We start from the raw sequence: 27895 nt of genomic DNA on the forward strand, positions 1-27895 counted from the left end.
GTTTTCTTTTTTTTCCCCACATAAACATGAGTCAGGTAGTCCTATTGTTCATTATCCCTCTCTGCTATTGGCTAGAACATTGTTATTTAAGCCCCACCCACACGCCGGACAGCGTGAAGGACACGTTACACTAGACTGGATTAATCAAAGAAAAATGCTTTTATATATTTTTTCGAGATCATTTGAATGTCTAGGTTAATGGTTAACGTTGTAAAAATATAAATGTCTAAAATCTTGCAATTTATACTTTGCCATTCAAGGTCTGGATCTCCATTGGGGCTCCCATTCTCGAGTGGCATCATACTGAAGCCATTCGGCGAAGTTGTGGTCCTTTTTTCACTTGAAGGTCGGAATATTCCGACTTCCCACTTTCCCCCGAATGCAGCAGAAACACCAGTCGAATTTCATCTTTATTAATTATTGTTACAGACAAATGCATACACACTGCTATCAAACTGTTGACACAAACTAAGTTGTGAAGTCGGAGCACGTTTTTGGTTGCCATCTTTTCCACACAAAAAGCTAACTGTTAGCCTACCTTAGTTATGGCCATGGGTTTATTCATCTTAGCGACATTAGCAAATAAAACAGAAATGCATATTATGTATAACAGTTCAAAATATAAAGGACAGTTATGAATATTACAAAAAACAAGCGTAAAAATTGTAAATACGAATGGGTCGACCGTTTGATTTTACGTCTTTTGTTGTGGTTAGATCAGAATCGCTTCTTTACTCATTGCTCGTCGTGGAGTTTGGAAAGAAACCAAACGCACTTCGAACTAGTATATCTGATCAATTCATCACCTCTGACCACAACTTACAAGCGTGGAGGCCCACGAAGGTCGAACTCGAGCTTGATGCTCATTGCCACTGAGGCTAAGCAAGCTGATTTCATATCATTTCCAGTCATCGTCGGGCCACAACTATGACCAGATCAAATAAGATCAGTGTGTAGGTTTTGGACAAAAATCACACGCATTCCGCATTCACACGCGTATCCACTCGCACGCAACACAAACACTCACGCACCACGCATTCCCTCATGCAAGTGCGGCAACAACTACCGTTTCCGGTGTTGCGCTAGATTTGGTTCCCCAGTGAGAATTTGTTCCCCCTGCCGCGGGAGCGCGCACGCCTTGTTTGGAAAGCGAAAAACCGATGCCCTACGGCGTCGTACGACGTCAGCACTATGTTGTTTTCAATAAAAACATAAAGAACTCACGTTTGCGTCAGTCAATTTTAATTTTTAGAAAGGATTATTCTCAGTTAATGTCTTTAAATTCATTCGCGTTCTGACGTTGAAGCGGGGTGCATTCAAAGACAGTCGTACAAACGGACACTCATTCACTTCACCAAAAGCAACGATATAATTACGTGAGCTCTTTGCATAAACCTCGATGCAAAGGAATTCCTCTTTTTGGGTACCATTACATGCTACAAGGAGTATATATTACAAAGGAGACTTTATACTTAATTGTGATCATTCATCCATCCGTTTTATTACTCAGGTATTTTCAAAGTCAATTAATATTGTTGCATTTATTAATTTGCTTTAAAATGACAGCCCAATATAATTAAAAGCTGACACTATAGCGATGTCAAACGTTTTTTGCTAACCCTACAAACATAATGAATGAAACTATTCCTTTGTATCATCTGCAAACAATTCAAAATGATTATCTAAGATCTTGCCCTTCTTTTTGCATGCATTCACGAACAAATACTACTTTTCCACAAAACTTGCCATTGTCAGGTGTCCCAGTGCACCGAATGTCAGGCAGATGGCATATCAATCAAAAGCCCAACAGAGGTCATGCAAATTTGGTTCTGCAAAAGGTTCTGTTATGCAAAAGCTCGCGTTGCATCATGGTAAACCATCTCTCGCGCTCTCTCACTTGCTCTCTCTCGCTCTCGCTCTCTCACATGCTCTCTCTCTCGCTCTCGCTCTCACTTGCTCTCTCGCGCTCTCTCACTTGCTCTCTCTCGCTCTCACTTGCTCTCTCTCACTTGCTCTCTCTCGCTCTCACTTGCTCTCTCTCGCTCTCACTTGCTCTTGCTCTCTCTCTCTCTCTCTCTCTTGCTCTCTCTCTCTCTCTCTCTCTCTCTCTCTCTCTCTCTCTCTCTCTCTCTCTCTCTCTCTCTCTCTCTCTCTCTCTCTCTCTCTCTCTCTCTCTCTCTACTGAAACATTACGACACAAACATACAATATCTGCAAAACAACATGAAAATTACATAGATCAAAAGTAAATTAGAAAAAAATGTTTTGAAAATGATGTTTGCCAGGCTAAAACTAAGAAAATTGTATTCTATTAGTACAGTAAGAAATGCATCGTTTGCTATGAGCGCGTTTGGCTCATTATGACTAAAATCTCTCTCTCTCTCTCTCTCTCTCTCTCTCTCTCTCTCTCTCTCTCTACTGAAACATTACGACACAAACATACAATATCTGCAAAACAACATGAAAATTACATAGATCAAAAGTAAATTAGAAAAAAATGTTTTGAAAATGATGTTTGCCAGGCTAAAACTAAGAAAATTGTATTCTATTAGTACAGTAAGAAATGCATCGTTTGCTATGAGCGCGTTTGGCTCATTATGACTAAAATCATTGAATGCAACATTTGGTTGTTAAAGATAATCTATTAAACTGAATGAATTCCCTTGTTTGTCGATTTACGACGTTAGCGTCAGATGACGTCACCACCAGACAAGTTACCATGGAGATACTGCAACAACATTAGGATAGTGAAATGAAATTAAGTTAGTTATGAAATATCGTAATTTCGGACACGTTCAGAACAACACAAAGCTGCTGAGGTCAACATAACCAGGAAAGGACGCTATTTAGAAAAGGGTGCGTAAAGATCCATCCAAGATGCCAGGGTTGTGGTGGTATGACGCTCTTTATCACCTGTTTGTTCCCAATTCTTACTTAAGGTCGGTTAGCAAATTATGATTATAGGTCAATGATCGAATCATTCTTGTGATATTGATCATTATAATGTATTCATCAAGTGTTTGGCTTTTCTTTTTTTTTTTTGGAACATCAGTTACTCATTATCGTCAGGTTACGGAAGAGGATTAGGGCCAGTGAAGAAAAAAAAAAACGAGGGGTGACAGGATTCTGAATTTTTTTCTCAGAATTCTGACTTTATTCTCAGAATTCTGACTTTCAAGTCAGAATTCCGACTTTAAAGTCAGAATTCTGAGAATACACTTTACACTTTAATTTGAGGATTAAACTCATCATTACCTGAAAAAAATGACTTTCAGCTAATTTGACTCAGCAAAAATGTATAAATAATGCATTATAAATGTGTATTAGCATACGTGCCGAATTCTCTGACTTCAACAAACAACCCTGTCTCAACTTAATTTTCCATAGTCAGAAAATTGTTTAAAAATATGTGTACAGTCCAAAGTTCTACAGATGTCTTGCATGCAGGTACTCGGGCCCGAACACACTGGAAATAACCCTGTGGAATCCTGGATAATAGCGGACAAGGCTGGGCGGATTTGTCCATCATACTCTACTTGTGCGTGGGCCAGACATGCACACACATTGCTGGTTGTCATTGAGGCCACCATCATGTTGAGGGACACCAAGTCACAATGGCGAACACCTGCCGCAATGTCAAAGGTGGGCACCGTCTGTCTCTGGCTCCACTAAAACAAAATCAAATATGACACTCGTGTTAGAGCACGATTCCTTGTTGATGGTGCAACTTTGATTTGGCCATAACCTGATTTCCAATTTAGATGAATTTGATTTGGAATTCACTCTAGTTCAAATTGTCATTCTCATAAGATCTTTATTCACGGTGCATGTGCAGTTTTTAAATATAATTTGAACATCATAAATTGTCATTCGAATACAGTACAAGCTGAAATTACTCATTCTAATGTGAATTCACTAGAAACAATAAAATATGCTGTAAATGATATACCTCAGAGAGAAAGCTCTGCCATGAGAATCTTATCAAGTAAATGGCAATGGAACAAAACTGGGAAATAGAAACCTCTCAAATTAAAATCAGTTACAGGGCCACATGTATCGCCTATCAAGCCACTGGGGCTTAATAATTCATCATCAAGTGACTACCAGCCATCCTCTCTACCTAGCATGGCACCAAAACACTAAGGTTCGACAAAAGTACCTGGACACCATCTAAGATTCTTCTGGTTAGAATCTCAGAATGGTTGCTTCACACTGGCTCCAGCCTTCCTGAGTGGAGTTTGAATGTTATCCCAGTGCCTGCGTGTGTTATTTTTTGGGGGTACTCCAGTTTCCTTCAACATTCTAAAGACATGCATGGTAGGTTAATTTGGTACTCTAAATTGTCTTTTCATGTGAATGTTTGTCTATGTGTTCAGGGTGTACGGCCCAAATTCGGTCGGGATAGGCTCCATCCAGCACGCCCAAACCCTCGTGAAGATAAGCGATGCAGATTATGGATGGATATCATGCATTAGCCGACAACTTGTCACTGACGTTGTGCTGGTAGTGCCTTGTTAAGATTCCTGTCAGTGACGGTGAGATTGGGATTGCGACTGTTTGTCTGTCCATATAGATGACCTGTAATTGACTGGGGGACCAATCTAGGGTTTAGCCTGATTTTCACTGATGAGAAAATGTCTGCCTCTCTGCCAGCCCTAGTAAGCAGTAAACAAAATGGATGGCTGGACGGACAGACAGACGGAAGGACCAGTAATAATGAATAATAATTATCATATTGTGTCAAAGCTAAGTATGAAAGGTAAATGTGGCACTGAGGGCTGCAGTTATTCTGTTGAAAGTAATGAGAAAGTACCACAAAAGTAGTTTGACACATCCGTAGAAACTATGCAGTACGATCAAACATTTTTGACAAATTTGATGTTTATTCCTGATAGTTGTTCAGTTCCCTTGCCATCTTAATGAAGTGCACAACAGAACAGTGGATTAGTAATATTGGTGTGCTATATTGGATTTAAGCCGCATTTGTGTCCATGCCATTTAACTAATCCAGTATCCTACGCCGCATGGGGTGAGGTCATTTTGAATGGCGTAATCAGATTGGAGCGTCTACTATAGCAGGAAGGTGACACTTAAGTTCCACGTCAACAACAATACGCCAATGCGCTGTGAAGAATCAGACAACGAAGGTGATGTGAGGAGGTGGAATTGTTTTGTTTTGTGTTTTGCACAATGGACTAAAAAAAAGACTGCGCCGAAAGAGACACGCTTTACCCGATATACCATGGAAGCGCTGGGAGAGTCTGATGCAAACAAAGTGAGTGTTGGTAATTTGTTGCTTCGTGAGATTGTACTCTCTATTTTTGGTCCATTGCCATTGGCTTGTCAGATCCCTTAGTCAGTCTGGATCAGCTTTTTGTGGAAAAGCAACTTTGATTTGTATTGTCTCCTATTCCTGATGTGTGTTTAAATCTGTCGCCTTATTAAGTGCCATGAGATGAGTTTTTAGAACACGACTACACTTGCACAGACCGTTCTCTGAGCCTTCTCACTGTCCAGCAGAGATGTTACATCATTCTTGCTTTGAGTGTGAAAATCAGTCCAGCCGGCATTTTCACGTCATTTACATGGCCCATCCAACCATTGTTTTGCAATGAAAGCTTAACATTTTTTGATGACTAACATTTTTTTTTTCCCTTCTTTCACAGAAAGGTGGATATGGACATCATCAGAAAGGTACAAAGGGACACACAAAACCTAACAAATAATAATAAAACAGTCACCTAAAAGCACTCATCAAATACATTGAGCTCTTTCCAAAACGAATTTTAATTTTCTTCTTTTCATGCCATCAGTGGTGTACATACGTACTCATCTATTAACATAAGTTGAACAGATTCAGACTGAGCCAGTTAATTGTTTCAGCAGGGCAAATGTCTGTTAAGTTTGCAGGTATCAATAAAGTGCTCCATAATTAATATTGATGAGGGGTGGGCGCTTCCAAAACATTTATCAAGAAGTCACCCATTTTTGTCTCTTTTTCATGACTAATTAGAATTATGTTGTCTCAATTTGATTGAAATACTGCTTATACTGACGGACTTGTTTTTGTTTCAAATGAGTTGTCAGTTGATGTGACTACAATGACGATGTTAGTAGAGTTTAGAAACACCTTGGTGACAGCCTCTAATTTTTATTTGTATCTCTATCTTGTTTTTACGTAAAGAGATAAGATGAAAATTATATTTCCTCCCACATTAAAAAAAAAAACATGTACGGTAGGCCGATTGACCTCTCCAGTAGGTGTGAATCAAAATCAAATCTTTTTATTTGCCAAGTTTGAGCATGCCAAACACTGCACTGAATGAACGGTTGTTAATCTATGTGTGTCTTGCGATTTGCTAGCGAACAATTCAGGATGCACCCCGTGTATAACCCGAAATCAGCTGGTATAGGCTCCAGTGCGCCCGCAACCCTCGTGAGGATAATCGGTTAAAAAAAATGGATGATTGATTGAATATGAGTTTTATGTGGCTGCTCAGTGTACGGTGATGAGCAAAATGCTTGTCAACTGTGTTTTGATTTTAAAGCATGTAGGATGTGCTCCATATATGCATATTGGTCTTTCACAGACACGTCACTCAGCCTGTGTGCAGTGGATGGCAGTGGTGATACTCAGCCCCGGAAACTCAACGGCTCTTCTGTTGAGGCACCAAGCTACCAGAACTTACATCGGGAGCTGCTTCTCAGTCACAAGCGGTACCTACACGCGAAGCCAAGCTTGGCTTGTTATTGTCCCAATTTGTTTGTGCTGAGTTGTGACTGCCTGCAGCGGCCTTGTGCTGGAGGAGAAGCCCGAGCTGAAGCGAGTGCTGGAGCAACGACGACTGGAGCTGCACAGGGAGCAGGAGATGGCTCAGCAGCGGCCATCGGACCTGGAGACGGAGCTCCGCAAGAGACAGCAGAAGCTACAAGAGGTCAGAACTGCTTCACAGAAAAGATAGCTTCTTTGGCGGTCTTGTTTCATCCATCCATCCATTTTCCGAACCGCTTTGTCCCCACGGGGGTGGCGGGCGTGCTGGAGCCTATCCCAGCCGTCATCGGGCAGTAGGCGGGGGACGCCCTGAACCAGTTGCCAGCCAATCGCAGGGCACACAGAGACGAACAACCATCCGCACTCGCACTCATACCTAGGGACAATTTTGAGTCTTCAATCGGCCTACCAAGCATGTTTTTGGGATGTGGGAGGAAACCGTAGTGCCCGGAGGAAACCCACGCGGACACGGGGAGAACATGCAAACTCCACACAGGGAGGGCCGGAGGTGGACTCAAACCCACACCCTCCTAACTGTGAGGCGGACGTGCTACCCAGCGCGCCACCAAGCCGCCCTGTCTTGTTTTATGATTTGCTATTTTAAAAAAAAACATTGCATCTTCTACGATGACTTCTACTGTATGCTACGACTGCAGTCTGTTTAATGTCATACACACCCAGCCATCAACATGTTTGAAGAAGTCTTAAGATGCTTTCAAAACCAAAATCGAGACATTTCAAGACATCATGGTAAATCAAGACCTCTGAAGACAAACGTTTGAAGATGCCATCGCTGTCTAAAACATGACGGAGAAGCATATGGAATAGTGCCTGAAACAGATTTTTGTGACTTGAAGATGAGACATCTCAAGACATGTTTCCTTTGTCTTAAGACATGTACACTAATATTAAGATGGCTTGAGATATAGTAAGTATATCTCAAATAATTGGTCAAGCTATCTTGTTGGTTGTTTCATTACAGTGATAAAAATGATCATGATGTCGGTATTTTATGGTGAAATTTTGTGTTCTGTTCAAATTTAAATACTTTATTAATATAAATAAATAAATAAATAAATAAATAAATAAATAAATACACAAATAAATAAATAAATAAATAAATAAATAAATAAATAAATATTTATTACAACCCAAATAAAACAAGTGGCTGAGAAAACGTGTGTGCCACTTAGAGGTTATACCTCATTGCGCCACATGGTTGTGCATATCTCCAATAAGAGGTCATACTGTCTTCTTGTGAGCAAGCAAACTCCCGTGAAAATCTCCTAAAACAATGATGAACTTACTCATATTGATGTCTAATCAGTTGCTTGCTTGTTAGGCAAAAGAAGTGTACGCGTGCGTATATTGACGTGAGAAGGCTACAAAGGTTACCATCATTAACACACTCCACCAACAGAGAATCAAATACTGCATGCATGCAGACGGGTCCCCCTGCTTAAGCCAGTTTATGTCCAGCTAATGGATGATGAGGAAACCCTTGTGCAATTATATTAGTTTTCATTGAAAACACTCAATTGTCTGGGTGACCCCAAACTTTTGAATGGTCGTGTGTGAGTGTGTGTCGCTCTACAGTGGGAGAGTAACTAAACCGCATTGCTTTTTAATTTTTGCAGTACGAGCAGGAGGAGATCAGGCAGAAAGAAAACCAGAACAAGGTACCAGAGTTTGTTCGTGTGAAGGACAACCTGAGACGCACGCAGATGTTCTAGCAGTGAGGTCCCCGCAATTACTGCATATTATTCACTGCTTTTCAAATTGTGTCTTGTGTCCAACTTTGAACAATAACACTCATGGCAGGAAACACACCAAGTTCAATACAGCAGGTTCAGGTATTCTTCACAATTGTCTTTGTGTGTGCCGAGTGAGTGGTTTTGATGTGTTGTTTTTTTTTTTTTTTTTCTGTTACATTGTTATTTAACCTTAATTAAAATCAACTGCTGAGCACAACTGTCATGAGACATTTTCAAGATGTTTTGGGACAATATTTCTAAACAAAAGAAACATCAGTGTAACAAACTGAGAGGTTTACTGTACGTCACGACATTTGCTATTCCCTGAGTGCAGTAAAAATAAAGTGTATTGCTCACAGAGGCTCACTCGTGTTTTATTGGACACCATTCAAATTGTTTGGCGATGGATTTGCATGCATCTCTTCTCCCCGTGGACCTGCACCTCTCTTTCACATGGATATGACTCTTTGTTTAATGAGCTGATCTTTTCATTCCTTTACAGAGTCAGAGGAGAAAGTGGACCATCTGGAGGAGGCTTTTCAGGACACATATGCTGGGATTACCCAAGGCACTTCAGACATTTGGTGAAATATGAAATTGAGTGAAATTGCCCCATTTCAGATGTACAGTATGTTTAAGTTGTTTTTACACAAGCTAATAATAACTACGTCAATAATGGTTCATAGCCTAAAACGATTTTCAAAGACTTCAAACCGAGTCTTTGGTGATTACAGGGTACGCAAAGGTTTAAGGCTATATGCTGAAATAAAATATATTTCTCAGCATTTGTAGCTTAAAGTAAAAATCTATTGATACTTGACAAAATTAAACATTCAAATTGTTATTCTTTTTAATTGGCTCAACACAACTGGACAACAATGTGGCACACTTTATCATCACTCCAAATGAATGAGCGTTAAAGTGTACTGTTGGACTTTTTGGAGCTTCCAAGTAGAGGAGGCAATAAATAAACTAAATTCAATAGGGAGAAAAAAAGCCGGCGAGCAAAAGCGTCTTCACAACAAGTCGCGTGCTGAGTCGAAAGGCTAAAGCGTGTCAAAAGTTAGACTGTACCATTGGAACAGAGCAAAGAGGGGTGGGCGCATCGGTGATGAAATAAATCACGTCACCGTTCTTCTATAAAACTAAGAGAAGTACGTTGCATTTAGACTTTCAATATTTATAATCTACGAATTTTGGTTGGATAAAATAGCAACCGTGACTTTAATGGGTTAGTTGGATCAAACTATAACAGCTCCACCCCCTTCAAAGAGAAATTTCGTGGACTGGAACAGATATCCTAAGCGGCTCTTCTCTCACATTTGACCGGGGCCCTTTGGAGAGAGTTTCACAGCTGGCTTTCTGGAAATGAGCGCGTGAAGACAAACGCAAACTGTAAGTAAACTTTTATTCTGACTTGATTCGTACAAGTAGCCTAATGAAATTAAAGAATGTATGGTGCAGTATTTCTAGACACGTTTTTTTTCTTCTACTAAACTTTGAATGTGCATTCCAACCCTGGATCTGCAAATCGATTTACAAAAGAGACTCTGTTGCACTACTACCAAACATAATTCAAGATTTCAATGGTACTTTGAAAAGATACCATCCATCCATCCATCCATCCATCCATCCATCCATCCATCCATCCATCCATCCATCCATCCATCCATCCATCCATTCATTCGCGGGCGTGCAACGGTCATCCAGCAGTAGGTGAGGGAGACCCTGAACTGGTTGCCAGCCAATTGCAGTGAAAAAATAATCGCTTCTGAAAATATCGTATAGTGACAGTCAGCACTGAGATGGGATACATCTCTTCAAATGAGGTTTTACTTCTATCAAAGACATATCAATTGATGACTATGATGAAGTGTATCTTGAACAGAGACTTTTGGATAGTGTTATGTTTTCTATACACAGCCTTAGATTTGCCATGTTAACAACAAAAATATTGTAAATATGACTGTTTATGTTAAGGATTACAGTCTATCTGCAGGTTTCAGGAAAGCAAGTTGAAAACTTTATAAATCTGCTTTTATAAAGTTCAAGACCTTTCATTTCTTGTGATCGCTCAGAGTGGGCCAAATGAGTTGATGTACTGTCAATAGTCTTTTCCCTGATAAACGCCATTGTGACACTTGTGCAGAATCAACATCACAGTTCACATGTTGAAAGATTTGCCGTGCTTAAGACAACAGGTCCCAGCATGACCCACTCACCCCACCCCCAAACCTGACCCTTGATGAAAAGCCGCATATGCATCCTGTTGGTCCTTCGGAAAGGACGTCCCATTGGGATGAGGTGTCACAATCCACTACCAATGGAGAACAAGGGAAAATCTCTTTGAGTCTTGGTCTACTCAGCATATGGACTGCACTCAGTTTAGGTGGTGCTGATTACCTTTTGCATTGTCTCTGCTAGTAAACAAGTGCTGCGCATGACCCAAGATGAGGCCATCTCCAATGAATGCTGGCTAAATTCAGAAGCAATGTAGAATAAAGTCATGAGTTTCATGGGTCACATGCAAAATAAAATCAAAACTACTAGTAGTAGAAGCCACTCTATAGTCAAACCTCGGTTCTCGACCACAATCCGTTCCAGAAGGTGGTTTGAGAAGTGTATCGGTCGAATTCCAAATCTATTTTTTCCATTACAAATAATGGAAAAAAAATTTAATCTGTTCCAAGACGGAAAAAAAACCCCGCCTATTTTAAGTATTTTTTCATTTGCGCATTGTTGTCCGATCGCGCAACTGCACTGCGCTGGTTGCATTATTGTGACAGAGCCGTCGCTGCAATTTAGAAAATATTTTGAAAGTCCTGATTACTTTCCAAAATTTAAGTGGACCTCAGTGCGCAGGGAGCTTGATTTGGCCCGATCGCACAACCACAATCCTCAAAGTAACAAAAATACAATAACAACGGAGTCAGTCGGTCGGGTTTTCTCGGGTCCTTTCGGCTCATCTCGCGAGGTTCAACCTCCGAATTTTGTTTGACAACCGAAGCAAAAAAATCTCAAATTTTTCATTCGAATTCCGATTTGGTCGAGAACCGGGACGTTCGAAAACCGAGGTTTGACTGTATCACTGATATTTGGCAACCAACAATTGCCATGTGACCAATATACTGTACACACATTCAACTCAAAATTGTTTAGGCTCATTCCCACCTGCGGACACACAGAAAGGTACAGTGGTGAGGAAACCTTTGGGCTTCGCCATTCATTGCCAGAGCACTTGTAACCAAACTCCCATTTCTCTCCCCCACATTGATGTTCGGTTTGACTTCGGATTTAAGCATACTGAAAAGTCATTTGGTTTTCTTCCATCACATCAGCATTCCGTGAAAGATTTTAATTGCTGGTTTCCACCAGGCCTCGGCTTGATTCCAGCCATCCTTCACTGTCTCTCTTCAATGAGCTGAGGCCAGTCCAACTTGGTAATTCCAGGGCCGACCGCAGTGGTAACGAACGAGCGCAGAGGTGGCGGCATTCCAGGCAATTGCAACTCCCAAGGCTCATGGGAAAGGGTGGTGGGGGAAATTTGGGAGACAGCGAATCCCCATTTATAATCTCTCCCTATAAACACTCCCTTCCGTGAATGTAATCACGGTCGAGTGGGCTGTGAGGATGGGTGTGACGGTCATCATTATCAGCCTTGAGACAATTCCGATGGATATTCTCTTTCTGTGATCTCATATGAGCTTTTTGCTTCATATGACCTTTTGGAAAGAAAAGTACCACTTTTATGGGGGGGGGGGTTTCACAGTGCATACTGTTCTCTCATATAAAATTACCATTCAAGGACAGCATAAAACATGTTGAACACAAAACCAGCATAAAGTGTAAGAACTCTTTATACTTTTTTTTTCTCACAAAAATCAACTCACTCATAACTTTAATACTTATGTTGCAATACATAGGGAAGTGTAAGACCTCATGTAAGCGCAACTACAGGATTTATGCCATCTAGTGGTAATTGGTGATATTACAAGTAGTTTTACAAACAAAAGTTTTCCCCTGCATATTCACTGTTCAGAACCCGGGGTTCCGTATCATTGCGAATTTTTTTGTTATTTTTCTCTTTTTTTAGATATTTGTTCATATTTGGGGGGTTTTCCGGTGCTTACGTATTATCGGGAGGACCTTTAAAAAAACGACTCAAAAATTAAAGTAAATTATTTATTGAAACGATAACATTACATTTGTAATTCCGGAGGCCAGAACGTCGCAATTGCTTCCAAAAGTGCCTCAAAGACATCAGTACAGGCAACATGCTTCCGCCACATGAATTCGGCCAAATACGTCTCCAAATGGTGACGTGCAATGCCACAGTGCTTCTTGTTTCGCCACTTTGCCGATCCCCATAGGCGTTCCACTGTCTGCGTATGAGCCCCGGTGTTCGGATCCACAAAGTTGTACTTGTGGTTGACGTTGAGGTGATGAAAGCCTAACCCTAACCCTAACCCTTTTCTCCTGAAGGAACACAACAGCCTCTTCCTCAGTGCGCGGTAAATCAAAGATCTTCATACTAACCAACAAACCATGTGAAAAAAAAGAAAAAGTAAAAATCAAAGGTCCTCCCGATAATACGTAAGCACCGGTTTTCCATTTTGTGTCTCCCCAATTCATTTTTTAAATTGTTTTGAAGAATTTGGGGGTTTGTAAAAAAACTAAAAGTTTATTCAAAAACTGGACTGGCTATGACTTCACATTGTATAAGACATCGTGTCTGATTGGATTTACTTAAGCTGCACTGTTTTCAGCTGTTGGCAACTTGGGCTAGAACTTTCCACTGCCCCACTCAGCCAAGGAAGGGCACAGAATGGTGGCAGGAAGAAAATCAGGCAATGGACGCTTTCTCATTGCCCATCCTTCAAAGTTTGTTTTCATTTTTGCACTCTACCTCAAAAATGCCGCTTATCTCAACAGAAGACGAGGCGCTTATCAATTTCAACACTTCCCGACACATTGTAATATCACTTTTGCCGATGTCGTGGAATAGCTGACAATTTCACTGTAAATTGAAACATTTATTTCCCCTACCTTGTTGCATTGAAAGCAATTGTCAGTGCTTAATAGGCATGTGTTGAAGAGACATTGAAATGCATGTCATCTGTACAGACAGGAAGGCTCTAAAAGTGGCCAGTGCCTCAACAATACTCTAAAATGTAGCAACATGTCAGCTCCAAATAAGTCAGTCCCACCCTTCTCCCCAACATCCACCCACTCATTCCAAACATAACCACAGAAAGAGTTATGGGGTGCAAGTCCCACATTACTTTTCCTCCCGAGCTGGATTCCCGCCTGTGTTGTCAGCACATCTCGCACCCTCAGCAGGATATTGAAGCCGCTGCGTGGACACAAGGCCTTTTGTTGTACTGTTGTTTTACTGAGTTAGGCTGCCTGATCCTCATTGTGCTAGCGGCTGCTTCTCAGTGCACGAGTTGCCATGTTGAATGGTCCAGGCCCGTATATGGAATACACAAGCATATCATGTGCTCTGTCTTTCTGATCCCGACAGGAAAGGGCCTGGATAGCCATCTCCAAACACAGAGGAGGAAGCATATGCCTCTGTTTGTATCTCTGCTGTTTACTTCCAGTTTTGCTGTCATGATACGATCACTAGGAAGGCACATCCGTTAATCATGTTATTTCCTGTAATGCCCATCCCTTGTGATCAGCCTTTTCAGAGGGCACACTAGCAAGCATGTGAGATGCAGACGAAATGAATTGACCTAAAATAGAGGAGTCTTGTTTTTTTCCTCTGTGTTGTATTTTGCACGTCGACCTCGAGCGGAGTCGCTCGTTTTAGTGGGCAGAACACAGTTTACAGTTTTATGTGGTTTCAGTTGGAAGGCAGCAACTATTTCACATCTCATGATAATGATCATTTTGATACTAGTCAGTTTGTCGATTAATCAAAGATAAAAAAATATTCCACTTATTGCCAAGGTACTTCATTCACGCGCCAAGTCAGTGTATAAGTGTTTATATCGGAAAATTTCAGGATCAATTGATGGGATACATGGTCGTTGTCTAACCCTCCCCATCATCCCGTTTGAAACACCAAAACAACTGCTAGGGAACCCATCCAAATGAGCCCCAGTCCAAAGCAGGTATCCGAGACAGATGGGTAATGGCAAATTGCTAAATTCATTAAATATGGGCGGAGCATGGCATCAAAGTTTGGTCAGTGGAACGAAAACACGGTTGCAAGGGCCCATTCCATTCATGGCTGGTGGCAGTTCTAATTGTCATTGTTTTCCTCCTTTTCATCACCGCTGTATCTTGTTTCTTGTCAGAGGTTGCTTCGGAGCAGGGCTCCTAAAAAAACAAGAATAATGGTGACGAGTGCTCGCCTGTTTGTGAAGGTGTCACCGGACTTTTCATTGTGACGTGATGCGGCGTAGACAAGCCCAGCATTGAGACATTCTTCCACTTCAAAGCCCCCCAGGGGGTTTGGTGGACACTGGTTGAATAGGAGGCCAAGGGAGGGGTGCGCGGGGAGAACAGGTGCAGAGCAAGAGAGGGGTGGGGTGGGAGTTGGGGCTCCTTTCTGCAGCCATCTGCTTTCCTTTTTGAGGTCTGAAACTTTTGAAACACCCCTGCCACTGCGCCTCATGGCGACACGCTCCTTCGGTCGGCCGTGTGCCGTCGCCATGGCACCACCATGGGGATTAACCCCACACATGTGCCGAGTCACCCTGTGGGGGTGTGCCTCTTTTGTGATGGAGCGTGGGAGGGAGAAAGACGGTAAAGGGGGCTGCCTGGATTGTTGTGTGACTTACTTTTGTCAAGTCAAGCAGAAGGCCAGCATGAACGAAGGAAAAAACAACATCTCGGAACTCCCAAATTATTGCCGCTGGGAGTCGATTGTGATTCCTTTTTTCAATTTTCCTTTAATATTGTCTTTTCCTCTAAGGCATTCCAAATGAGTTAGCCTACAACATGTCTATTACAAAGTATAATAAGGTTGTAATAACGTGCTTCCCCAATGTGAAATATTTGTCACCATACTTTGTCACAGAGTTCCTAAATCAAGATGACAGCCATTGAGAGCAAAGAGGAGATCAGTGACTCCGACAGCGGGATTATATTGCACTGTGGTGAGAACCCCGCCTTTGCCTTTCGATCTTCTACCGCATGAAGTTTGGCGCGTCACAGGCCTTGATGCCGTTTTCTTGCCGAGCAGGTCCGGAAAGCCCCACGTCGCCAGTCAAGGAATCAAACACGCACACCAGAGCCCTCCAACTCAAGCAGCAGTGTCTGGAGGGCCGTCTGGAGCTCTGCCTGCTGGAGCTGAGGAAACTGTGCATTCGAGAAGCCGTGAGTAATACCTCAATGATGATGACAGTGATTGCAAGTGTCTCCATGACGGCAGGAGTGATTCTGAGAAGCCCACGGGGACCTAATTCAGGATTAACTCTCACGTTCACCAGTGAAACTCTATCACGTACACGACTGAAATGTTTCATGACGACAGCTCTTGCTCGACAGTAGTTCACCTGCTTCAACAGCCTGCGAGTATCTTAACCAAAGCAGCAGTGAGAAAGTTTCAGTCATGTGTGTGAGAGGGCCTTGGACTGTGTGGGACTCCTAAAAGGACTAGATACGAGAGACATACACTTTGTCTTCAGATGCACAACATCAATCGGGTGGACATCAAAAGTTGAAACACCAGCATTCCAAATTGAAAAAGTTTATGTTAAAATGTCATTTTAATCCTGAGAATAACACTATACATGTGGTGAAGGTTCACACAGTGTTTTCCAACCTGTCTTGAGCCCAGGCACCCTTTTTACGTTTGAAAAATTAAACAGCACAACCCTAAACAAAAATGTCTCCTAAAGCAGGAGAAACAATAACGAGGATTGCACACCTTTCACTCACAAGTGGACTCATTCAAGTCTTAAGACATGTTTGATTCTGTTTTTGTGAATGACAACATGGTTTATTGTATTGTAGACAATCTAATGGATGACCTTTCACTTGTTTTAATTGGTTTGTATGTCAATGATATAAATTGCCAAACAAAGATATATTTGTAATTAGTAAATGGTCATTTAACTCCTGCACACCTGATGACTTCTCACAGAGTCATTGTTGGGAATAATGATAAATGTTTTGTCAATGAATTTATCGTACATACCAAATGCCTGTGTATATTAATGATCACATTTGGGGGCTGTTTTAGAAGACATGAAACTTGTTTTTCCCTCCATAGGAGCTGACTGGTACACTGCCCTCAGATTATCCTCTCATGCCCGATGAGAACCCGCCGCAAGTCAGAAGGAGGATTGGGGCATCCTTCAAGTTAGACGAAGGTCTAATCTATCTGGAGAAAGAGGTATGGAAATTACATACAGTGAAGTACTTTGTTTTCTAACCACACGGCTACTCTGGAAACAGCTCACTACCTCTTTCCACAATCAATCTAAAAGGCAACAACTGAGCAACTAGAAGGATGAACAGCAGAAAAAAATGTCGATACAGAATTCAAATTTGTTGAGATGCACCTGTCCTGTGTATCTCTCACTTGGTGGTAGGACTCAGAGTTGCACGGCCTTGAGACGGAACTGGCTCTCCAGCGGCAGATCTACGAGGCGTCACGCAAACTCTCGCTGGAAGAGAAGCTCAGCAAGCCTCAGAAGAAAAGCCGCGTGCAGCAGTGCAAGCGCGAGGAGAAGAAGGTGCGCGAGCTGCAGGAGGCCGTTTTCCAGTGTAGGATAAGGAGCGAGTGCAACTCACCAAGCATTGGCAACACCTCCGCGAAAGGCAAAGGTGAGGAACACTTCTGCCACCTTCAGACCAGACGTGGTACTGCACTAGTTTCAACTTGGACTTTTTTATGTATGCAGATTTGAATATGTCTGATGACAGCTCGCTGTCTGATGTGGTGGCCCTGGATGAAGGTAATCAAAGACAAATTTCATTGTTAGTGACAGAATTGAGCTGTCCATAAATCAGAAACCTGCGTAACCCCATGAGCTCTAATGCAATCATTTTGCCTGAACATCACACCAATACGAACTCAAACAAGTCACAGAATATCCAAAGCAAAGTCGTTTGTTCAAAAAAAATCTCTGTAGCGACTGAGCAACCTATTAAGACAGGGGAAATGGCACAAAAACAGAAAGGTGAATCCCTTCAAAGTAAAAGTAGTCACAGCACAAGACATACAAAAGTCCAGAGAAAAGGGTAAAAAGAAAAAAAACTCAATGTTAATCCTTTGAAGTGAGGTTTATTGAGGTATGCTGAGGTTTGGCCTGATTGGATGATGTCACAGGTGATGACAGTGCATGACTCTTTACTGAATACAACTGGCGCCATATGCTGACTGGTATCCATGCACAGATCTGGACTCCCTTGGCCCTGTCTCTGCTCCGGTAGCCAACCTGCAGACCCCCATTGTGGACTACGAGCCCTCTCCCATCCAGAATTCTCCCTGGAAGGAGTCCAGTCTGGACCAGCCTTATCACAAGGCTGCAAAACCTCTGGCTGCTGACGGCAGCAACTCAAGGTGGGACTTTTGAATTTCGGCCTGTGTAGGAATCGAGCTTCTGTGACCTTCCTGTGTCCATATTTTTTAAAATCCTCTTTTGTCATCTGCCACCCAGCAGCGCAGGTGGAGCGCAAGTTTCGGCCGACGCCAGCAGAATTCCTCTCTCACAGTTTATTAAGAACTCTGCGCTGCGGCACAACCACTCCGCCAGCGCCCCCTCCACCCCAGAGCTGCGTGTGCGCCGACAATATTCTCAGTCCTTCAGGTACACTCAACAAAATTGTGGAGCAAAACAGAGGATAAACAAGAACTATTTTATAAGCTCGTTTATAAGCCGTGACGGACGTTTGTCCGGGCCGCTGACAAATGAATCGGTCAAATTGACTGACACACCCATCTATGTCGTTTACAAGTGTTCATGATGTCTCCCCAGATTTCCAAAGAGTAAGCCGTGTGCTGACAAAGAGTGCCTCAGCTCGGAGTCCTTCAGAGTGAGATCCCGCCTGCCGCAGCGACGCTGTGCCGCAGACTTCCTGGTGCTTTCCCCAGAGTCCTCCCCCCTGCGGCCATACCAGTCTAGCTCGGAGGACAGCAGCTCTGAGCACTCTTACGTGGTAGGGCAGGACGCGCCCACGGAGATCCCCAAGCTCTGCCCTCCACCGTATGGCTTCCACTTCAATAAGGTGCTACCTGGTTGCGGGAAAACCCAGTCCCTCTCCCCTCAGGACTCGGGCAAGCGCTTAGTGTCCTCCCCATTCGTGAGCCAATGCAGCCCTCAGCAAAGACCTTGGCAGGAGGGCACAGCTTCTACCAGGAAGGTGCCCAAGCTCCCACCCCCTTACACAAGGGTTGTGCGGACGCCTTCGCTGAAAGAGAACGCCAGCTACGGCCTCTGCATCGTGCCCAGGGAGGCGTTGTCAGAGGAGCTCAAGTCGTGGCACCAGCGCAGTCAGAGCCACAGCTCGGTACCGAGCTGTGAGGAGCTGCAAAGTCCCCTTGGAATGAAGAGCCTTGCTTTACTGCACATGTCTCCATTTAATCAGGTCGGTGCACTGGTAAGTTCGTTTAAGAATGACACTGTTTTTTAACTGTGATTTTTTTTTAATTTAAATGAACAAATAAATAATAAATGTCTGACATCATTTTTTTTTTACCCATACACTGACACTGATTGTGTTTCTATTCTTTTGTCTTTTCTCCCAGGGTTCAGGTAATTTGGTTCTCCAAAGAGCTGCAGATGGGACCCCAGTCCAGTGGTTTGTGGCAGAGGACCATGAAATTGTGAGCCAGGTGTAGAATCGAGTGTTTTAGTCTTAGTTTGATCTATCCTGCCCCCTTTCTATCATTCATATTTAAGTCTGTATTTATTAAGTATTTGGATCTTTGAGATTATACTGCATTCAGCAAACTCCCAGATGAGCATACCTCTCCCTCCTTAATAATTTAAATTTTAATGTAAGCTATTTATTTTCAAATGCTTTTTAGTAGATTCTTCTCCTGTTTGGAGCTCACAATGTTTAATGCAGAACTCATACATTTTGCACAAAAAAGAAGTTCACCAAGCATTCTTAATGTCATGTGTCTATTTATAAACTATTTGAAGGTTGTTGCTCTTAACTTAGACTACTAAAGGATCGATGTCAACCTACCGGTTGTGTGTAACATTGTTAAAATTTGTCATAGAGTATGTTGAATTGAAAGATGAATTTTTCCTCACTGATGTCTTTAATGGTGCTTTGATACTTGTTGTTCTTGTAGAATGTTCTTACTAACCAGGTGATTGTATTTTCTTTTCTCTATTTATAATAAAGAATTTACAAATTCACTCTGTGGACTTTTTATACCTTTGGTTACCTTGAAAGAAACTACAAAGCAACGTGTTAATAAGAAAATACTTACGTTTTGAATTGTTTGCAAACTTGAATTCCGTTAACATGTAATAGTTCCTTGAAGATAATGCTGTGAGCGTCGCAAATTTACTTTACACGTCACAAGTCAGCCACCGCCCACTCACAGACACAATTTTAGCAATAGGAGGTAACTTTTTTGCTGTTTAATTTCACACAGATTGTAATGGGGGGGCAGCCACCATTTGGTTCCAAGAGGTTTTCCTATATAAGTATATTTCCCATACTATGTTACTTTTACACAAAGAAAAAAATCCAAGTGATGAAGGAAAGAAGCACAGAGAGGCAGAAGATCAGGGAGCGATGGCGAGCCAGTGGACGCTGCCTGGACGGCAAACCCTCTCTGAAGACGAAATCATCATCAAGTAAAATATTTTGTTAGGATTTACGATTCAACAAAAAATTTCGTCTTACACAGAAATCCTTTGGCAGATGTTTAACCATTTCTTCTCCTTGTTGGCAGTCTTTTTCTTTGCCATTGAAGATTTGCTCTTGTGCCTTTGCCTCGTTGTGTCCAGCATGCAACTGAAAGCATTTGTACATCAAAATGCAAAATTAGACCATGGACATGGGAAGACGTACGACAAGGGAGATGTGCAATCTTTGTTGAATCAATGCTGTTTATATATAACTCATCAAAACTGTGTTTTTTTTTCCCTCTAAATGTGACAACTCAGTCATAAATCCAGGCATACATCCAATACAATCTAAGCTTCGACTCTAACATAAAGAAAGTCTGCAATAAGTTCAAGTTCCCTTTGTCAAAGCCAAGAGAAATTGTAAAGAGATTATAAATACTTGTCATCAATAAACATTTTCATCCAATAACAAACCAGGAGGATTAAATAAACTATCTTAATCAAGGCAGAATATTTATATTAATTTATAGATTGCAAGTGGTCATAATTTTACAGTCAATTTCTATTGTGCAGAATAAACAACCTTTTGTGTGGCACCTTTCCACCTTTACATGGGACAGGACCTTCTGGGATGAGAGGTGGCTCTGAGTGAGGCACATGGGCAGATACTTCATCTGGATCAAGTGGGCTTGAAGATAAAGAAAAGATCATGGAAGAAGGAATAAAGACCAAGAAATGGAGATGAGGAAAGGAGGGGTGGAGCACCTGTCATCCACCAAGTTGTTGTCGTCCTTGTTGATGCCGCTGCAGCTGGATGCCGAGCTCAAGCAGGGAGACGGGCAAGCAGGGAACGGCTTACTGCCCTGGTCAGCTTCCCTATGAGCGCGCCGCTTCTTGGAATCTCGCTTTGCCTTCTTGAGAGGCTGACATGCAAACAAATCGTTTCATGAGGACACACAATCTCATAAAACATCATGTCAAATGTGGCCCTTGAATGAACCTCGATTGATTTCATGAAGACATTGGTTAATGCATAATAATTAGATGGCAAAAAACAAGGCTAGAAAAAATGGAATAATTTCTTTTGAACCTTTTGATTCACACACGCTCACATACACACATATAAGGCTCAATAATTACATCTGTACAAATGAAAACAAATGTTTACTGTTGAAGATTGAGGAACATGTGCGTTGTGTACTAATTTTGAAATTCAAAAATTGTGGGGAGAAATGGCTCGGGTGCAACGATGACCATCATGTGGGATGGAGATATTTAAAGTTGGGTATATTGTTGTTGTTGTTGTTTTTTTTGCAGGTTTAGTATTGAGTTGGAATTGTTTTTTTGTTTGTTTGCTCACAACCACCACATTTGAAAAGTCAGTCAAAATGTTTTGCCCAAATTATTCAGAGACGTTCGTAAACCTTTCGAAATAAAACTTTTCTAGAAGCACATGCACATGTGATGACATCATGTAGTGAAACAAACAGCTATAAAATGACACTCCAACAATTGACATTATTAGGACCTAATTGGATCGCAGGCCAGGTGATTCGTTCAGGGAAAGAAGCACATTTTGAAGCAGTGGTTCATCGAGCTCAGGTCGAAGCACATATACAGGAAAAATACTTTGGAGTATTTTTACAATTTGTTGATTATTTTTGGTTCGTTACCAAGTTGTCCAATCATATACATGTTGAGATCAGTGGGATGGAGAGGTCACTAGAGAAGCCTCACCTCCATGTCATTTGGAATCAGTGACACACTGACTCTGCGACGACTGCCATTCTAGCCATGAGAATAGGGGTGAATGCGAGCAGCGGCAGCCATCTTGCCATTGAAAACGAGACCCGTTACCTGCGGAAAGCTTTTCTTCCAGTTGTCACTTTCGTCCACATCTATAGTGGTGAAACAAATCTGGTTAAATCACACAACCAAACAAACCTTGAAGGAAATGATGATTATATCAAGAGGACCTCCAGGATCGTCGATGCTCCTGCGGAAATTCTGGTGCTGGATCATTTTCTTGGCCTCCTCCAGCTCCGTTTCATGTCGCTCCAGTCGCCTCTTGACGTTCTCCACATGAGCCACCATGAGCTCCACTGCGCGACTCAAACGAGCCTCCTGTTGGACCCAGCAGCCGGCAAACATAAGACAGACAGAGGAGTAATCTGGTCCTCCATCCTTCATCCACACAATGGCCGTTCGTTTGTGACATCACTGGTCCATCTCTGCTAGTTAGTATTTCTTTTTCATGGCCAATTGCCCAAATGATCATGAAACCTTGAGGCCATAGTGTTTCATTCCATCCGTTTACCTGGTGTACTGCTCCAAGCACCTCGGCCGTGTTGGAGATGCGTTCAACAGTGCCAGAGAGAATGTCCAACGACAACTCCAACTTCTGCACGATTTTACTACGTTTAGTGTCCAGACACAGACCTTTTAGTACCTATAAAACCCCATAAACACACATTTTATGGTACTTCGCTGTACATCCCACACCTTCTTTTGTGCTTGCATTTCCTTCACATTGTGTCACTGGTATTACCTCCAGCGTCTCTTTGCTTCTGGACAGCTCCAGCGAGACGTTCTCCTCGGCCAGGTTGCGGGCATGCTCTTCTGCCTGGAGCCTTTGCTTCAAGGTGTATTGGTCACATCGGAAGGCCGAGGCGATCTGAGTGAACTGCTTCTGTGCAGATGACGATGAAAAGAAACTGAATTAATTTAGAACTCGTGTCCATATGTTAAGTCAAAACTGTCAAATTAGGGCCGAATGTTGAAGTTTTAGCACACACAATCTCTGAAGCTATAGAAATAAATGGACTTACTTCCAAATCGGTCTCTGACATGTCAACACTGTCAAGAAAACAGAAGTTCAATTAACACACTCATATTTAATATTCAGTGTCAAATAAATGTTTTGTGGATGCCAACCTGTTGAGGCCCACTCGATCTATGATGGACAGTACATTCCAGTTAGTCGGTGGTGGCTCCTCCTGACTGCTTTCTGTTGTTCAGAAAACATCATTGTAAGATGTGTATTTATTGTGCGACACTTTTGTTGGTAAGATTTGAGGTAAACAACAAAAAAATATGATTCACTACTCGCTTTTTCTTTTTCATCATGCAAAAGCCTGCATTTTATTGACTGCTGTGGGCTTGCTACTCCTAGCCAAAGTGTTGTTTCTTTCGCCTGGCTTCGTTAAAGTTGCTAAAGGTGACAGACATTTGCAAAGTTTTAATAGTTAGTTTGTCTTATTCCCATCTAAGGGATCTATATACATACATACACATATATATATTAATTAGAAATATTTATAAATATATATATATATATATATATTTTTAAGGGTTTCAGAAGTCTGTGTATTGTTGTAAGGAACTAACCTGAATCACTGTCGTCATTGTCATGAATGGACGCCGGACAGCCCTTTGCCTCCGCATCCAGCTAAAAGACAAGCAAGCCGCTAGATGTGTGAAATTTCTTTCGATCCTTTGCTCGATTCAACTCACCTGAGGGTGCATGACTGCTCTACAGCTCCATTTTCTGATTGAAGAGAATACAATTCCTTTAGGTCTACCTCTCACCTATTTCATGGTGACAGACTAGTCTGCATTGCATTTGGACTCACTGAGAATAGATAAATAATCCCATTATGAGATCCACAGTCAATGTATAACAGGACAAGTAGCTTTGAGCCTCCTGCTTGCCATGTTTGCCTAGACTCTAGGTCCTAGAGCTCGCAAAACTTGACAGTACTCACAACACCAAGGCAGAAGGTTGTTGTCGTTAATCCCGAGTAAAAAACCCTGTTGCAGAGAGCTATCTATTTTCACTCTCCCTACTCCAACACAACTGATTAACATTAGAGCCGGCCGGGTGTGTTGCAGAAGGGACACATGGAAACCCGGCAGGATATGGCTGCAGTAGGAGGACCGGGGCTCCCAAGCCAGGGTTTAGTCAGTTAAGCCTCTGACATTTTGTTTTGATTTTCTAAAACATTTATGAATTGATTTTCAGCTCCCCTTTAGCCCCAGAACAGAAAGAAATAACGGAGCTGTCAATGTCGTCAGTTCTACAAATGTAACGCGGGGTTCAGATCATTGAATGATTAGTTCAGCACAGTAAATAAAATGAGCACAGCACAAAGACATTCTTGGAAAATCCACATTTTAATTTTTTTAGAATCTTATCATTTTAGTAGAGGCGCTGTGGCTTTCCCATGGTGCTCTTGATATACAGGGCACGCACATTTTGCCAGTTCTTCTTAAGGAGGGACACCAAGAAGTTGACAGCCAAGTGGATGTTGTACACCAGCGCAGCCTCCTTCATTTTCACGTGTCCAACAGCCACAGCCAGACAGAGCACCTGAGGGCCACAAATTAGCAATGAAGCGTTGCGTGAAGCTTTTGCAGAAGATCCGGCAGCTCATCTCACCTTCTTCATCTGAAACTTGATCGTCGATTTGACCTCATCCACTTTGCTGTTTAAGTTCTCGTTATGGGTGAGCAACGAGGGGAACTTGCCAGCTTTATTGAGCCCCGGGCCCAGGATACGGGGTATCTGCTTGATTAGTGACTCTGAGGCCAGGAACGCATCATACTTCTTGGCTGGAAGAGACGCAAGTAGTCAAGACCCCAAGCCGACTCAAAACATCCAGCGAAGGCAAAATGGACATTTCTGCTCACCAAGCTTTTTGACCAGCTTCTTATTCTTGTTGAGTTTTTTGAGCACGTCCACATCCATGTGTGGCAGGCCAGCAGCTTTGGCCTCATCACAATGCTGCTGGTCTCCCAATAGGCAGACAGAGAACTTGGGCCTGGGGGGAGTCTTCAACCTACACATTAAAATTTACAAGTTATTCCCTCAATACTCATTTCTGTGTCCAACATTATTTAAAAAGAAACAAACACTTTTTCTTCTTCAAAATGATCAATAAGCAAGGCACTGGCAAAATACACTTCACTTAATACACTTTCATATCGATCACTTAATATGGAACCATTTCTGGAAATAATTTAAGACCTATAGACAGCCTACAGAACAAGAGTAGACAAGAATCTAGCTTTCAAAGACGAGGCAACCTAAAAAAGTCATTCTGGGGATTTAAGATACAGCGGGCCTCCATTTCATTAAGCAAGGCATTGGCAAAATAAGTCACTTGATATGAAACTCTTTCTGGAAATAATTTAAGACCTACAGACAAGAATTGACCTCATGTACAACACAACAGTTTCTATATTGAAAGTCTTACCATACCACCACAAGGCCAGAAGTCTTCATTCATTATATAGCAAAAATTGGTCGGCTCAAAGGGTCACGAGCTTAAAAAAAAAAAAAAGCTCAGCCCCTCAAAGCCTTCCCTCATCTTTTAAGACCCAGGGTAAGGGTCCGCCTGCCAAGAAGACTGTCACCTCAAGCAGACAGCCCAAAGTACTTTTCCATGCCTGGTCTGACCTGTTCGACCATACTTAAGCTTAAAAAAAAAAATCACTACACTCCAGCTTTAGTGAACATTCTGACAGGGCCAGACAAAAACAGGGAAAAGGTTGGGTGAGAGAAAATGGTCCAACCTGACAGTGCCGGAGAAACGTTTATCCTTCTGGGGATCATAATTTTTCAGGCTGATCTGCAGCTCCACAGTCTCCACAAACCTAATACAGCAACACACACTTATTAGCATCTTACTGTGTCACGGGCAGAGCCATGTGCTGGTATGAAAACTTACTTCCTCTTCTTAGCTCTGGAGTTTGCCAGAAGTTCCTTCACAGCTTCCTGCAAAGTGTCTCTGGAAACCTTACTGCAACACAAATTAGGACAAATTAAATTAGATATTGAAGATTTTTGTACCCTCTGCTAGACCATTTATTTGTTCTGGCGCTCACGATACATTTCTGGCAAATAGAACGACAACAAAAAAATATTGAATGAACGGCTGAGAAATTCTGTGAAAATTGATTATGTCCCATTGCCATTATAGACTCACACTAGGGTGCCAAAGCACCCCAATTGGCAATATACATGTATAAAACTGTTGAGTGAACACAAAATTTCATGAATACAATTTCTTCTTTAGTCATGAATTTTTATTAGAGTCCATTATTTATGATTTATTAATTGCTCTTATTTATTCATTGTATGTGCCTTCTTGTTTTTGCTTTTTGTATTTTTTACTTGAATGTTTTGTTTGTGCGTGGACCAATATAATATAATAAGTATAACATGTCTTGTCACCGTGGAATAGTAGGAAACGCAATTTTGATCTCTTTGTGTGTCTTGACATGAAGAAATTGACAATAAAGTAGACTTTGATCTTGTCACCCTCTAATGTACGAACGAACTGGGATGAGAATTTCACGAGCTATAATGCGTTTGTCTGTGAATCTAGAGGAGGAATTCACCATCATATATATATATATATGACAATATTGTCAGATTATAAGACTGGTGTGGGGATGTGAATAGTCTATAGCCAACCAAAACTCGGTGGTTATTTCACTAACCAACAACAGCATTTTGATGTGAATCGCATGAGGGTTAAAAGTACTATGTGCCACTTTTTTTTTTTAGGTTAACAAATCTTGCAGTCAGTCAGGAATTGTAAACGAGTTATGTTTTGTTTGTATTTTGTGTAGTTAAAAATTGAACTACGCAGTTAAACAACTTTAAAGTAGCTTGTTGTAAAGCTTAAGACAAATTAAGCACCCTGCCCTAGTGGCCACAGCTGGAATCGAGAGCCAGTTATTCTGGAAACTGAATAAAACATTTAAAGGGAGCCCAAAAATCACATCCGATATCTCCTCGGCTGGCCCATATTTCCTCGCTCCAGCGTTAGACCGAGCTGAGTAAGTTTAAGGCAAAATAACGCTTGCGAGTGAGTTGCCAGGCACAGCACACACTAAGCACTGCCAAAATAAAATGGCTGCTTTTGCAAATGTTAAGACGTTTACTTCTGGGAAAACAACTTAAAACATGGATCAGAAATAGTTTCGTTTTTGATTAAAGGAACCGTATATAGTATTTGTCATTATTTACAGTGGTCGAATTTGAATAACTGCTTTCACTGTTGACTTCATAGTACATATGATAGTCCATCCTAGATTTGATCCATTTTCCCATGATAATCCACTAATACAGAGAGAAAAGTGATGCTTAACAACTATTCCGTAAATTCCACGCAAAAAAACAAGACTAAATCTATCGGATGATCATGGATGCACAGAGATTATGTCCTGAAACGTAACAACGTGCCGTGCAGCAATAACGGACTATTCGCTCTAGGACGGCGAAAAGGTCAAATTATACGAATTGACCAAATTTATCAAGCACCGCTAATGTTGGAGGGAGGAAACCTGCTCAAATATCATAGTCCTTTCGTTTAGCTAGATTAATTCATTTGGAAAAGCACTACCTCATTTTTGCTGCTGTCCTCCTGTCTCGCTACGCTAGAAAGGAAGTGTAGGGGGAAGTTGCGTCATTTTCATACGGCCGATAAACTACGTCATCATCAAGCGGCAGAATAGTTGGTTCGTTTTTACAACAACTTTGCAGAAAAAAAAAATCTTGAGTCACTTTCCGTTGGTACTTTAAAATATAT

General features: G+C 41.8%; 4 protein-coding genes and 1 non-coding gene across 7 annotated transcripts; 2 read left to right on the forward strand and 3 right to left on the reverse strand.

Moving 5' to 3' along the window:
* Positions 1-712: 712 nt before the first annotated feature.
* LOC147061510 (small Cajal body-specific RNA 2) lies at positions 713-1097 on the reverse strand. The gene has a single exon (XR_015068181.1).
* Positions 1098-2597: 1500 nt separating this feature from the next.
* LOC147061511 (protein FAM107B) lies at positions 2598-8874 on the forward strand. The gene is made up of 6 exons (XM_085926688.1): positions 2598-2856; positions 3448-3642; positions 5667-5694; positions 6591-6717; positions 6791-6935; positions 8410-8874. The coding sequence occupies exons 2-6, from the start codon at positions 3592-3594 to the stop codon at positions 8503-8505; spliced, it is 447 nt and encodes a 148-aa protein (XP_085782814.1). The 5' UTR covers positions 2598-2856; positions 3448-3591; the 3' UTR covers positions 8506-8874.
* A 938-nt stretch (positions 8875-9812) lies between these two features.
* inavaa (innate immunity activator a) lies at positions 9813-19804 on the forward strand. 3 transcript variants are annotated; one of them, XM_085926502.1, is made up of 10 exons: positions 9813-9921; positions 15557-15635; positions 15722-15855; positions 16754-16876; positions 17076-17310; positions 17388-17441; positions 17884-18049; positions 18147-18296; positions 18465-19086; positions 19235-19804. In XM_085926502.1, exons 2-10 carry the CDS (start codon positions 15572-15574, stop codon positions 19325-19327), a joined length of 1641 nt encoding a protein of 546 aa, XP_085782628.1. In that variant the 5' UTR covers positions 9813-9921; positions 15557-15571; the 3' UTR covers positions 19328-19804. The 3 variants fall into 3 exon arrangements, with proteins under 3 accessions (XP_085782628.1, XP_085782647.1, XP_085782637.1); XM_085926521.1 differs by having other exon boundaries at positions 18465-19074; XM_085926511.1 differs by having other exon boundaries at positions 18150-18296.
* A 327-nt stretch (positions 19805-20131) lies between these two features.
* On the reverse strand, positions 20132-23822 carry irag3a (inositol 1,4,5-triphosphate receptor associated 3a). The gene is made up of 13 exons (XM_085926648.1): positions 23811-23822; positions 23685-23745; positions 23232-23304; positions 23126-23153; positions 22846-22986; positions 22615-22746; positions 22274-22421; positions 22155-22195; positions 22035-22085; positions 21063-21220; positions 20881-20985; positions 20353-20463; positions 20132-20281 (listed from the first exon to the last, which is right to left on the reverse strand). The coding sequence occupies exons 1-13, from the start codon at positions 23820-23822 to the stop codon at positions 20176-20178; spliced, it is 1167 nt and encodes a 388-aa protein (XP_085782774.1). The 3' UTR covers positions 20132-20175.
* A 629-nt stretch (positions 23823-24451) lies between these two features.
* On the reverse strand, positions 24452-27837 carry rpl10a (ribosomal protein L10a). The gene is made up of 6 exons (XM_085926674.1): positions 27710-27837; positions 26027-26098; positions 25872-25952; positions 24987-25135; positions 24736-24908; positions 24452-24666 (listed from the first exon to the last, which is right to left on the reverse strand). The coding sequence occupies exons 1-6, from the start codon at positions 27712-27714 to the stop codon at positions 24496-24498; spliced, it is 651 nt and encodes a 216-aa protein (XP_085782800.1). The 5' UTR covers positions 27715-27837; the 3' UTR covers positions 24452-24495.
* Positions 27838-27895: the final 58 nt, after the last annotated feature.

The sequence above is a fragment of the Syngnathus leptorhynchus genome, chromosome 1 (assembly GCF_054491065.1).
Source record: "Syngnathus leptorhynchus isolate UIUO chromosome 1, UIUO_Slep, whole genome shotgun sequence".
In the NCBI taxonomy this organism is placed as follows: domain Eukaryota; kingdom Metazoa; phylum Chordata; class Actinopteri; order Syngnathiformes; family Syngnathidae; genus Syngnathus; species Syngnathus leptorhynchus.

Excerpts from the sequence above, each read along its gene's own strand:
- rpl10a (XM_085926674.1), bottom strand. Across the intron at positions 25,953-26,026 it reads TCCAGAGCTAAGAAGAGGAA|GTTTGTGGAGACTGTGGAGC; the intron begins GTAAGTTTTCAT and ends TTGCTGTATTAG. Across the intron at positions 25,136-25,871 it reads CGTTTCTCCGGCACTGTCAG|GTTGAAGACTCCCCCCAGGC; the intron begins GTTGGACCATTT and ends TTTAATGTGTAG.
- inavaa (XM_085926502.1), top strand. The coding sequence starts at position 15,572 with ATGACAGCCATTGAGAGCAAAGAGGAGATCAGTGACTCCGACAGCGGG. Across the intron at positions 18,297-18,464 it reads CAATATTCTCAGTCCTTCAG|ATTTCCAAAGAGTAAGCCGT; the intron begins GTACACTCAACA and ends ATGTCTCCCCAG. Across the intron at positions 19,087-19,234 it reads TTAATCAGGTCGGTGCACTG|GGTTCAGGTAATTTGGTTCT; the intron begins GTAAGTTCGTTT and ends CTTTTCTCCCAG.
- irag3a (XM_085926648.1), bottom strand. Across the intron at positions 22,747-22,845 it reads GAAGCAAAGAGACGCTGGAG|GTACTAAAAGGTCTGTGTCT; the intron begins GTAATACCAGTG and ends GGGGTTTTATAG. Across the intron at positions 20,464-20,880 it reads GGAAAGGTGCCACACAAAAG|TTGCATGCTGGACACAACGA; the intron begins GTTGTTTATTCT and ends AAATGCTTTCAG.
- LOC147061511 (XM_085926688.1), top strand. The coding sequence starts at position 3,592 with ATGTTGAGGGACACCAAGTCACAATGGCGAACACCTGCCGCAATGTCA. Across the intron at positions 3,643-5,666 it reads CACCTGCCGCAATGTCAAAG|AAAGGTGGATATGGACATCA; the intron begins GTGGGCACCGTC and ends CTTCTTTCACAG. Across the intron at positions 6,718-6,790 it reads CTGCTTCTCAGTCACAAGCG|CGGCCTTGTGCTGGAGGAGA; the intron begins GTACCTACACGC and ends GACTGCCTGCAG.